Below are 12840 nucleotides of genomic sequence, written 5' to 3'. Positions count from 1 at the left end.
CAAGTGCTTGTTTGTAATTTGCATAGATGATTTATAACATTACAAATAATCGTTCCACTGTCTGTTCATCAATCATAACATTTTGAAGGCAGTAGACTACATCTCTTTCATACACAGAGTGCTCCCCCAGATGTCACGCAACCCCACTCCCACACACACCTACGCCGACACACACTATTCATTTTGTCCTAAAGCCGAGACAAAAACAGCGTTACAGGCACCTTTTTTTTTTTCAAACAACGCACTGTCAGGAATGTGGACTGTGACATTGAGTTACCTGCTGGCAGCTAAACAACAGACAACCCCCTCCCCACCCCAACGCATTGGGGTTGCCATCCGCTACTCGCAAGGACAAACGCACATGCGTCAGGGCCTCACATGTCACTGCGGCCCCCACTCAGCTCACAAACACACGTGGGTTCATTTGTGACCGATAACAGCGTGGGGACACGGGAGGGTCACGCCTCACTGAAGTGTCAACACTCGCCTCTCAGTTGCCCCGTGTTCACGGTGTCAACCGAACTAACCCCACACCCCCACCCCAACAACACCCCAGTGGGCCTGTCACAGTTTTGTTGGTGAGGGGTATTCTGGAACAAAATATTGATCAGACGAGTGGGAGAGCAAGGGGTTCGAGGGGGCAGGGTCACGGTGACGCGCAATGCATCCTAATGCCTAGTACCCAACCATGCAGCAACGGCCGGAAATGCCTGGGGCGCACTGTGACATTACTGTTGACAGGCAGGAACCCACATGACTTTCTGACAACCATCATTTCATTACCATTTGCTATGGCTTCTGAAAAATACATACCTAAAGCTAGACTAATTCTAAAACATAAATGCCCCTAATCCTAACGGAATGCATGGTAATAGGCAAGGCTTTCATTTAAAGCATTTCGTAAAGCAAGACTCCCGCTCACTTAATAAAAGCAATTCTCTCATGTAATTTAATGATGAAAAAAGAAATCCCTCATTCATGTCCAAGAACCTTTTATAATAAGCGTTATAACCGCTTACTGCTTACTTTAACATTACTCATACTGTAATTCTATATTTAAATAAATAATAATAACAATAATAATAACAATAAACCCTGCGTAGATAGGTGTGCCCATAGAAAGAGACAGCAAAAAAAACAACTACGCAACATTATCCTGCATCGTCATGGTGCCTAGTGCCTACGCACAAGGCTTGTTTACTTCAGTGCTTCTCTCAGGTCCAACGTGCGTCAGCCTGGTCACGTTTCACTGGAGCACAGCCACCGTCCCGCTCTCTTCGAAATAAACAACTTCAAAATTCAAAAAGTGTTGCTTGATTCAGACTCAGTGCTTGCGTTCAAATCAAGGGGCAGCAAACAATTTATTTATTCATTTATTCACACCCCCTCTCCTCAAGCACAGGGACTCCATTTAGACTGTGCACGCTACAGCCACACTTCTTTATCCTGTTCATACAGTAGAACCAGCCTTTTCTGTTTCCCTCAGAACGTTTTGCACGCCACATTATCGCAGCGAATTAGGTCACACATAGCAGCACTTTAGATATGCTGCCAGAAGACATATACTAGTCTATTCATCACAGTTATCATCACATTATACTATATTAAGTTTTCCAAATTGAGAGGAAAATATATTTTCATACCATGTTGCACACAAATGGGCATGCAAAATGTCATTGATGCACATTCATTGACAGCCACGTCAGCCAGTTCTCACTGGCGTTGGTGTGTATCCATCCAAGCCAGTCACACGCACCAACCAACATGAGAGTCACTCACCTTTGGCAGTAGTTGCAGCCTCCTTGAATCCCAAACAGACGTAGGGTGCGGTGTGTAATCCATGGATTCCTCGTTTACAGCTGCTGGTGGGTTTGAAGCCAACCAGGTCTTCACACTTGTCCATGTCCCTGTCGTCCAGCAGGTTCAGAGCTATGTAGTTCAGCCCGTTCTGATAGCCGGCCGACGTCTGCCGACTCATGGGGCTCCCGCACTCCTCGTCCGAGCCTTCGCTGCTCCTGGACGAGATGTTCTCCACCGAGCTGTGCCTCTTGGCTGTGTCGCCACGGGCAAAGGAGGGGAAGACGGGTGTGACGGTGGCCGTGGATGAGAAGGTCTCAGAGCTGTGGCGCCGTCGGCCCTGTGGGTTGGCCCTGATCACCTTGGCTGAGCAGTCGGGGTCAACTGAGGAGGATGAGGCCCCAAGCAGGAACACCCCGATACCTCCGCTTACGCCCTGGTCCTCCAAAGACAGCCTCCTCTCCCTCATGGCCTGGCTGTTGGAGGAGAAAGTCACACATTTTCAAGACATCATACTACATCAAAATCACAAAATAACAATAATGATTGAAACACTGACTGTGATTTTAATTTTATGTTTGCTATGTTCATTTTCAGGCATGCTACTAGCTAACTGTATGAAAAGCTACTTTCGTAATCCTCATACTGCAAAATACCTACCATGCTGTGATCTGAGGAACGAGGTGTGGAGGCGAAGTGGCCATTCCAAAGGTCATCTCAGTGTAGTCACTTTTCACCTCATCAGGACAGCCCTGGGAGCCACTGTTGTTGTCCAGATGGTACTCCTCTGAGCATGGGCACATGGAAAGTTCCGGCAACGTGTCTGAGCATTCAATGGGTGTGTCAGCCTCCTTAGGCGAGCGTGAGCCCAGCTCCAGGTTCATGTAGTCTGACAGGAGGGACCTCCTCCTGCCTCCGCCGCTGGAGCCCATCGATGAAGACTGGCTCTCGCTGGAAATGGTGGAGGGTGGTGAACATTTGCTGCTGCTGAAGTCTATGTTGATATATTCACCAGGGCTCCTGGGCTCACTGGGGATGGGATGTTCAGTCATGCTGGGAAGCATTCGGAGGGTGTCCAAGGACAACCTGTTGGGTCTGCTCAGCCTCCCTTTGTACGCGAGGCTCTGGCTATGTCTAACTGGGGAGGGCACCGAAGGATTGAGACCTGAGCTTTGGGCTGCACCATTGGGCTGCATCACCGCGTAGTAGTCAGACTCTCCCCCTTTGGGCCTCTGGCTCTGAGGGCTCATAAGAACATACTGGTTGTCGCTGTTTTCATTCTTGGGGGCCTGCAGCTTGGCTGACCGTGGCAGGGAACCGCCAGTGTGTGCTGGCCTGAATGATGATGGCTCACTGGCCAGTGGACCATGATAGTAGTCCGGTGGGGTCTGGAGAGGGCCTGGGTTGCCCGGCGACATGTTGATGTACTCTCCGTTACCCAGACGGCTGTCTGGGCTCTCCATGGATGACTTGGAGCTACACCACATCCTCATGTAGCCGTTGTCCTCCAGAGAGCCGCTGCAAGGCGAGCTGGTTTTGCAGCCCCCGCCTCCCACCGTTGACTGGGTGTGCCCCCTGGGGTTCACAATCTGCTTGGGGGCTGAGACACACATGGGGCTCATAGGAACGTAGTTGTCGACCTTGGTGGACTGCGGCACTACACCTGGCGTCATTGGCATGTAGCCGCTATCTCCCAGGTTACTGATGGAGCTCCTGGAAGAGCCGATCTCGATGTCCCCATAGTCCTCTGGGTAGGACACTTTAGGGGAGACGGAATGGAAGCGCTGGCTGTTCGCCGCCCTCATTAGCGTGTACTCATCCAGGGAGGCCGAGGAGAGCGGCGCAGCCACCCGCTGTTGACGCGGCGTGGTGAGAGAGTAGGTGCGCTTCCTGTAGGCTTTGTCCAACGCCAGGCCGTCCATACCGCCCCCATGCCTCTGGCCGCTGGCCCCGTCCATCATCATGTAGCCACACGGGTCGTTGGCGTCACGAGAGGGAGGCGTGCTGGAGAGGGAGTCAGGGGTGTCACTCCGGGTCAGAGGGAGGAATCTGGCATCGCCGGGGCTAGAACCGTACTCATCACACAGCATGAAACCTGTGTCGCTGAGGGAACCGGAGATGGAGGCGCTGCAGCTGAAGGGGCGTCGGGCCTTGTCTGGGGTGTAGATGTTGGCGCCCCCTCTGGGAGACGAACTGATTGGGCTGAAGGCAGTTGGAGGGGAGTTGGACATGGTCATGGACCTGCTGTGTTGCAGGTTGGAGGAGGTCTCCAGCATTCGGCAGGTACGCCCGCTGCTAAGTGTCTGGGACCTGATGAGGTGGTTTCCAGAGCTTAAGCTGGTAGGGCTGCCACTCACAGATATAGACATGGATACTGGACGTGCTGTGGTGCACCCATCTCCTTCACTGGCTGTTCTAATCCGACAGGATGTGAACTTCCGCCCTGGGGATGTGGCCGCCATACTGTCCGTCCTAGATCTTCTGACCAGCCCCGTTTGACTTGGGGGGAGGTTGTTCAGATTACGTCGCGTGGGCACTGAAATGGGGTTGGTACTGGCAGACTGGCTTTTGCTCCGCGGCCGGAATTCCGAGAGCTCTTTCATGGCTTTCATGGCCTCCAGGATGGTCTCATGGATGTTCTGCGCCACCACAGAGTCCTCCGCTTGCATCCAAAACTCACCGGGGCCCGTCACCGCCGAACGGCCCACTTCTATGAAGAAGAAGCTGTCGGAGTGACCGCATCTCCGAATGTTCATGAGCTGTAAACTGACAGCGGCCACCTCGGAGTTGAGCTTCACGAAGCTTATCGTCCGGCTGGACAAACACAGCCTGTACACGCCGGTCAGATTCTTGATCTGACCCAGTCCTTTCGATTTCAAGTTGACCTGCCATACCTCCTTATAAGCCGCCGCCACGGGCGTAATAACGCCGTAATTACAACTCGACTGATCCTCGAAGCCCACCAGGGAGGAGGTAGACGCCGGCGGGGTCTCGTACACTTTCCCCTCCGCGATCAGGTCGGTCAGCACCTCGAACCAGCTCTCCTGCTCCTGCTCGCTCTCGGCAGCCACGGCGAAGTACTCGTCCTTGGTGTAGAGGGCGATGAGGTGCTTGTGCTTGGCGTCGGCGCGCTTGTTGACGCACAGGCACGAGTCCAGAGCGATGACCCGCTTGGCGGCGCACTTGTTCCTCCATTTCTTCTCGCTCTCGTAGTACTCAAGCCGCGCGGGGGAGCAGCCAGCGCTGTGCTCCCGGAGCACGAAGAACCGCCGGTGTCCGTGCTTCTGCTTCCTGAGGTATCCGCACTTCTTCACGTTGTTGTTGTTGTTATTACTAGATACTAACAGGTGTCCTCCTCCTCCTCGATCTCCCGTCGCCGGAGGACTCGCCATATTCTCACGATTTGTAAACTTCTCAAATAGTTCTATTTCGATGTCTGCTTGTTGTAACGCGCAATATTAAAAACAAACAAAAAAGAAAAAAAAACTTTTAAATTAAATTAAAACAGACCCGTTTTATTGGAATCCATTGCATTGCATTAAAAAAAATAGAAAAAACTTTAAATTAAATTAAAACAGACCCGTTTTTATTGGCATCCATTGCAGGCACCGATCGTAATAACATGTCCGCTGTCCGCAGTGGTTGAAGTGCGACTGACTGACTGACTGGGGGCTGGAGGAGAAAAACAACATGTGACGTTGATACGCTGAGGCTCTAAAAAAAAAGAGAAGAAAACACACGGTCATAAAAGGCGGTGCTGCCTGGAACTGGGCCGTGCCTGTCAATCACGTGCGTTCCGCGCCGCTCATTGGCCGAGAGAGCAGTGATAAACGGGTAGGTAGGGATCTGCGGAACCGCCCCCCGCCCCCCCTCCATTGTTGCCAGATTTTGCGACAGAAATAAGCAACTAGGTCCATGAAAACAAGCCCAAAAGAAGCAACAACATGAGCACTTTAAACCTATTTACATTGGCTATTTAAATAGCTGATCTACAAGCTCACAATGGTGCGACGTGCTGTGAGCTTGTAAATTGTCTATTTTCAAAAGAATCTTGGAAAACAATTGTACATTTTTTTATATTTACAAGCAACTTCACAGAAAAAAACAAGCCCAGCGTTGCTTATAACAAGCAGACATGGCAACACTGCCCCCCTCCTTCATTCTGAAATGGCACATTGTGAAACCACTTCTATAATGAGGAGTGTGTGTCTTCAATGGGGAACAAAATAACCCCAAGCGTTCTTTGAATAGATCACCGAAAATGACCTGTGGAAGATAATTATAGGCGTTTTGTGCACTGCATTCACCCAGGAACATAATCAATTTCCATGAAAACAACAATAACAACAGCAAACAATAAAATGCTAATTGTTTAATAGCCTCAGTCTCTTTCCAAAACAGAGCCAGTTATGATTACAATGCATTTTATTTTGTTTGTTACAGCAGTTTTCAGCAACCAGGTAGGGACATTGTAAACATCTACCACTTACACAATCTGCGTTATTTTTAATGCTCGCTTGTATTCCTGTCCAACTGTACTACGCTACTTATATGAATATTGATCATTTTGTGTCGTATCTAGGCATATAGCTAGATAAAACTAACATGTCAACATTTAGCTGCCATTATGTTTGGTTTTACTTATCTATTGAAAATGCACATCTTACACTGACTGTCCAAAGTCCTAAAAGTGTGTTTGGGGAGGACAGGCCTATAGTATATTAATATACACCCACATTCTTTTGCTAGGTTGACTTGTGCGTATTCTTTTACATAATCTTGAATGAAAACAACCATCTAATAAAGATGAGGGGGAGATGCGTGCGTCAGACGCTGTTCCCCAAACAATAGAAATACTGCCATCGTCTGGCCGTGCTGCCTGCATTCAGAGGTGGAAAAAGTAGGCCTAGCCTACTCACACATGTTTTACTTAAGTAAAAGTATCAATATTGCAATGTATAGAAGCACTCTGTTACAAATAAAAGTCTGGTATTAAAAATGTACTTGAGTGAAAGTACAAAAGTATTGATATCAAAATGGTACTTAAATACCAAAAGTAGAAAGTACCCATTTTCACAAGATTTCAAATGTATAAAAAACATACAAATCTTTTGAAAACAGCAGATCTACAAGCTCACAATGCATAACATCGCTTTGTGATTGTAGATCGGCTATTTTCAAGTGGCCGAAATGTATATAGGGCTGAAGTGGTTAATGTATGTTTTGTAATGATAATCAAAATCTACAAAGTAACTAGTAACTAATGTTTTCAAATAATTGTAGTGGAGTAAAATTACAATATTTGCCACTGAGATAGTGGATTAGAAGTAAAAGTACTGAAAATAGGAAATATTCAGTTAAGTAAAATGTGTGTCTTCGTTATCTATTCTTCACAGACACAAACATGGCCAGTGAATAAACAAATTGAACAAATATTTGCAGCAACTGTATTATCTATAGGCAATGAAAGCAGAAATGGAAAGTACAAATATTTGGAGAAACTTTATCATTAGGCTATAGGCTGAGAAGGGGCTTGTTGGATGATAATGTTAGGTAAATAGGAGGGACATATGTTCAACAGATCATCTTGGTAATCATGTCCCATGATGGTGGTAAAGCTCCCCCTGATCTCGCTTATGATAAGTAACTGTCACCCTGACATCAGACCCCCCCCCCCCCCCATGAGCCTCCCAGCCCCCCCGACAACACTTGGATTGGTTTTCATAATCTCTCAAAAAGAAGATTACATACATTGTCCATCAAGGTGACAATAGTGCAAACAGCCTGTATTATATCATTGTGTGTGTGTGTGTGTGTGTGTGTGTGTGTGTGTGTGTGTGTGTGTGTGTGTGTGTGTGTGTGTGTGTGTGTGTGTGTGTGTGTGTGTGTGTGTGTGTGTGTGTGTGTGTGTGTGTGTGTGTCTCCCCATATCCCCTCTTAATGACTATATATTGTTCATTGTTTTTTTTTATCACGTGCACACACAGTCACTGCGGATTAAGAATAATCCCTTCTGATATCTAACAAGTACATTGTTCTCTGGTGTTGTTGGTGACAGTGTGTTTGTGATCCCAGTGACATTTGGCTGTTGCCTCTTTGTCTTTTTGGGACAAGTGTTGAATTATTGGGGTTAATCGTAGCCCGTAGCATGTGTTCTCAGCATTAACAGCCACCTCTAATCTGACACCATTGATAAAAACAAACGCCTCTGCCTGGATTTACACAAAGGCCTAGTATTAAACAGCCATGAGACAAACACCGCTGAAAGAAATAGATTATGACACGATGGGGATTCTGATAAACATGCTAAATGAGTGTTATTGTTGCTTTGATTCACTGTGAGTTAGTAGATAATGGCTTTATTAAATGTAATGTACACTTCTATCATTATTTGCATAGCCAATATGCAGATTTTAGTTTTAATTTTCGGGAAGGGGCTAGACAACATGTAAACAACAAGATGATGCTGCTGAACTGTCTGATGTTGAGGCAGCCGCAAGAGGTAGTTTGAGTCAGACCAGTAAACAACAACAATAACAGCACAGGTGAATAACACCATCGTGTTTTCAGTGTGGAAGACCTTTGACTTGCAGTACACAACCCTGTTATCTAAGGCAAATAGCACAGTCAGGTTGATCATATGATAATACCCTGGAAGCTTCACACAGTAATGTAAATGGAGTAAATGTAAAAAAAAATCTTCACAAATATACTTGAGTAAAAGTGAAGTGAATGTTTCATTAAAACTGAAGTGCATATTATATTATTCAAAACATTACTTAAGTAAATGTACTGTAACTGAGTAAATGAAACTCACTACCCACCTCCATTTCTAACACAATATATTGCACATTAGCTGTAAACAATACTTGCAGCTCTGAGGTGTAACTCAGGACCTGGTGGTACAAGAAGTCTATCTGCTGAAGTGTCCTGAAGCTCCATTCTATGGCTGACCCTGGGTTTTTGACCTCCACATGGAAAGTGGTTGTCAAGTAAGGGTTCGAAAATACCAGTGTCTCAAAAAACAGAGTTACAATGCAAATAGTGGGTTTTAGTTTTTCTTTCTTTCTTTCTTTCTTTCTTTCTTTCTTTCTTTCTTTTCTTCAAAAGATTTGTCTGAACCACTTGCTTTGAAGAGAGACAAAGCTCAGTGCATTTTTGAATCTTGGCCGCATATTATAGTGGTCTGATTAAAGCTTTTACCGAAACATGGTTGTCTGGTGTGGCTAGAAATAAAAACGGTGAGGTCAAGTCTTAAGCATGATTTATACTCTGTTGTGATACCACGTGTCACGGGCGAAAATAGCAGATCTACAAGCAAACACGTTGCATGTGTGGCACGTTGTGAGCTTGTACATCTGCCATTTCCAGCATCGTCGTACGACAGTACCGTCGTACGACAGTACCGTCGTACGACAGTACAGGTATAAATCAAGCATTACTTACTTAGGAGTTTAATGATTCAGGATGTATTATTTGTCACTGGCTCATAAGTGTAGTCTGTGAAATGTTGATGATGATGATGATGAGAATGGAGTGCTGCCACTCCTGTGCTTCCCAAGTATTCCAAGTCAGTTTGCATTTCTCGGCAGAGCACCCAACCAGAAGGTTGTACGGTATGCACACCTGTGCATACCGTACAACAATGTAATCCACCCCGTCATACAGTATATAAATGCACACTATTTGCTTTTATAGTCTACAGTGAATGAATGTCTCAGTGTGATGGCTTGACCAGTGAATTGGGGCAAATTATCTAGAAAGTCACTTATAGCACTGGTATTCTTACTGGTGACCTTGAGTGAGTTGATCTCTTCCTTCCGAAGTTTGTTTGTACATTTCTAGGGATCAGAGAGGTTGATGAGTGAAGTCTTGAAAGCTTAGGAAGTACCGGGTTGCCAGATACTTGTACCACAAAGCTGCTTTCTGCTGTTGTAAACAAAAACAGATCAGCAGCATACAAGGTCACATGGTCGAGCCACCCGCGCAAATGATCTAGAAAGTCGCTTATAGCACTGGTATTCTTACTGGTGTTGACCTTGAGTGACATCTCTTCCTTCCGAGGTTTGTTTGTACATTTCTAGGGATCAGAGAGTGATGAGTGAAGACTTGAAAGCTTAGGGAGTACCGGGTTGCCAGATTCATGTACCACAAAGCTGCTTTCTGCTGTTCTAAACAAAAACAGATCAGCGGCATACAAGGTCACATGGTCGAGCCAGCAGCAACCAGGAGTTTCCACTTTAAGTGTAATTACACACTGAAAGCCTGTTCAGACAAACAATGTGCAGCTGGGTGAGACTAGAGGACAGAGATACCATGCTGTAAACTGGAGGGTTTTTATTTTTGTTATACAGCCGACATGTCCTTGAGCAAGTCACTGAACTTTCCCTACCAGCTGACCTGAAACGATACACATGCAGATTCAACTTTGACTTCGCACCTCTGTCATTGGTCCTAACCTGCTTAAATTAAGCAAGTACGATACACATGCAGATTCAACTTTGACTTAACACCTCTGTGATTGGCCCTAACCTGCTTAAATGAAGCAAGTACGATACACATGCGGATTCACCTTTGACTTCACACCTCTGTGATTGGTCCTAACCTGCTTAAATGAAGCAAGTACGATACACATGCAGATTCAACTTTGACTTCACACCTCTGTGATTGGTACTAACCTGCTTAAATGAAGCAAGTACAATTACAACCCTACGCCTCATGGTCTAAGTAAGCCAGATCTGGATCAAAGGTTGAAAGGTTAACCCCTCCATGAATGAACACACACACACACACACACACACACACACACACACACACACACACACACACACACACACAGATTGCTGAGGGCCTGCTCAACTTGGGGATCCTTGGATTAATCAAACATCGATAAGCTACTGCGAGATTACAATAGACATATGTTGTTTGTCAAGTCAAGTGAAATGCGCAGTAGTGGTGCACACAATATACACAGACACCAGATTGCAGCACTGGGACAGTACTTAATCTAACATATTTGATACCTACAGTAGATCTAAAGTTTTTTAACAGCTTTTTCATTTTCATTTGTTTTATTTACGATTTATGATTCTGCTAGTGATAAAATATACCAGTAATCCATATATCTAGTACATTAAGTCCACTGCACAATGTCTTGTGAGCTTGTAGAACTGCTATTTACAGTGCACGACACCGGTATCGAACCAAGTTTAAATCAGGCATTACAGAGCATGCGTTTATAAATGATGTTATATCCACATGCATACAGTATAGTTAGGGAATTTTAGCAATATGTGTGGACCATCTGTGAAAAAATTTACTACCAATAGCTTTCTTCACCAATGTGTTCTTATAGGTGTCTAGAATCACCTCTCAATTAGTGCAAACCCAAATCCTCGTGGAAAATCCTGGAGAGCCAATCAAAGTTAAGGAGCCCAGAGGGCTTGGGTGAAAGATATTAAAAAAAATAAAAGTCTAAAATGAACTTGTGAGGTGTCTAACTAGGGGTTTTCAGGGGTGCTGAATCCATTCCAACCATTATTTTTTAGTAAAAATGTCTCCCTGGACATCTAATATTGGTATATTGGTTATTGTTAGTGTATAATCAGTGTATAATCAATGGTAGGGGATTGGGGTGTTGTTGAATTGATTCTATTCTGAAAAATAAAATAAGAAAATATTGCTAAACACTTGATAAGAGTGTACACCTACTGTGCACATGCTCAGTGGGATACACTGTCTGAATGTGGGGAAGGAGCGGGAGTGTTGCATCCTGGCAAATATGTCTGGACGATTTTAAGGTACGGTAGTTTATCTACTTTTTGGCATTTATTTTCCTCTGCTGGCAAAACTTTTGATTATTGTGAATTTAGATGTCAATTTTCTCTAGCCTATTGCTTACATTGAACAACCATTAGTTAAACAATCATGACACTTGTCTTTTAGTAGACAACATGGAAGAGGATTCTGTAGCTTGTGGCTTAAGGTGCTTCATCTGTGGTGGTCCTGAGACTGAGATTCAAAAGTCACCCAAAAAGGCTATGCACATTTTTTGTCTTATTCTGAGAGTGTGGATGATGCAGCATTAATCAGAAGACTTCTGGAAAAACTGAGATGACCCCAAACTACGATACCATTTGGAATGCAAAACCGAGCTATACAGTCGTGCAAGAAGTACAGTATATCCACTGAATATCGTAAGTTTTTTTTCATTGTGATGAAAGTTGACACTTGCAGATTTCAATCCTATTCTATGTTGTGAGTGACATCATAATTTAATATAAACTTTAAACATAATCTATTCTTTAGAGCAAGATGAGCAAGTCTAACGGCCAGACAGGAAGAAAAGACGCAGGGCATTGTCTGGGTCAAGTAGTTCAAGTGCTAGCTGGCACACTTGATCTACCATAATACTTGCATCCTTTGCAATGAAGGTATCAATGTTGGCACATTGAAAAGAAACCCTGGTAAGTCTTTTGTATGTAAGATTCAAATGAATTTTGATAATTGTTTTTCTTGCTCCTCATTGTAGGCTTCCACTCAAAGTCAAATCATTCAATCATGCACATACTGTATGTGGCTACCTTTTATCCAGACAGAGCTTGGCAGTTGTATCGTGCACCTGATAATGTCTACCAGGACCGACTGAAAAGGAGTTTGATGCAGAGAGCAAAGCGACGAGGTGATGACTGGGGACTTGAAGTCGCTGGTCGCCTGGTGGCAGAAGAGGCAGTATATCATATTCGATGCAGAAGAGACTTTGAGAACCCTGTTACAAAGTCTGAGGTAACATTATATGGATACACAATACAGCTGTACAATACAACTCACATTTCTTATCCTGAGGGAAGAAATATCATTTTTAATAGTGAAACTTTTGACTTCAAAATAATGTATTCTGCAAGATTGATATGGGTCCAGGAATGAGGGGGACTAATAAAGGATAAGAAATGTGAGTTGTATTGTAAGTCGCTTTGGATAAAAGCGTCTACTAAATGACTGTAATGTAATGTACAGCTGTATTGTGTATCCATATAATGTTAC

General features: G+C 44.8%; 1 protein-coding gene across 1 annotated transcript in view; it reads right to left on the bottom strand.

Annotated features, from left to right (window-relative positions):
- LOC311041188 (insulin receptor substrate 2-like) overlaps positions 1-5439 on the bottom strand; it is an 11655-nt gene extending 6216 nt beyond the window's left edge. The window contains exons 1-2 of the mRNA XM_084051719.1: positions 2458-5439; positions 1780-2273 (exon numbers count right to left, since the gene is read on the bottom strand). Coding sequence (XP_083907845.1) covers positions 1780-2273; positions 2458-5189 — 3226 coding nt within the window. The 5' untranslated portion in view covers positions 5190-5439. The remainder of the gene's footprint in view (positions 1-1779; positions 2274-2457) is intronic.
- Between the last annotated feature and the right edge of the window lie 7401 nt (positions 5440-12840).

This window comes from Gymnoscopelus microlampas (genome assembly GCF_963454915.1).
Source record: "Gymnoscopelus microlampas genome assembly, chromosome: 24".
Taxonomy (NCBI): Eukaryota; Metazoa; Chordata; class Actinopteri; order Myctophiformes; family Myctophidae; genus Gymnoscopelus; species Gymnoscopelus microlampas.
This window is presented reverse-complemented; position numbering and strand designations above follow the sequence as displayed.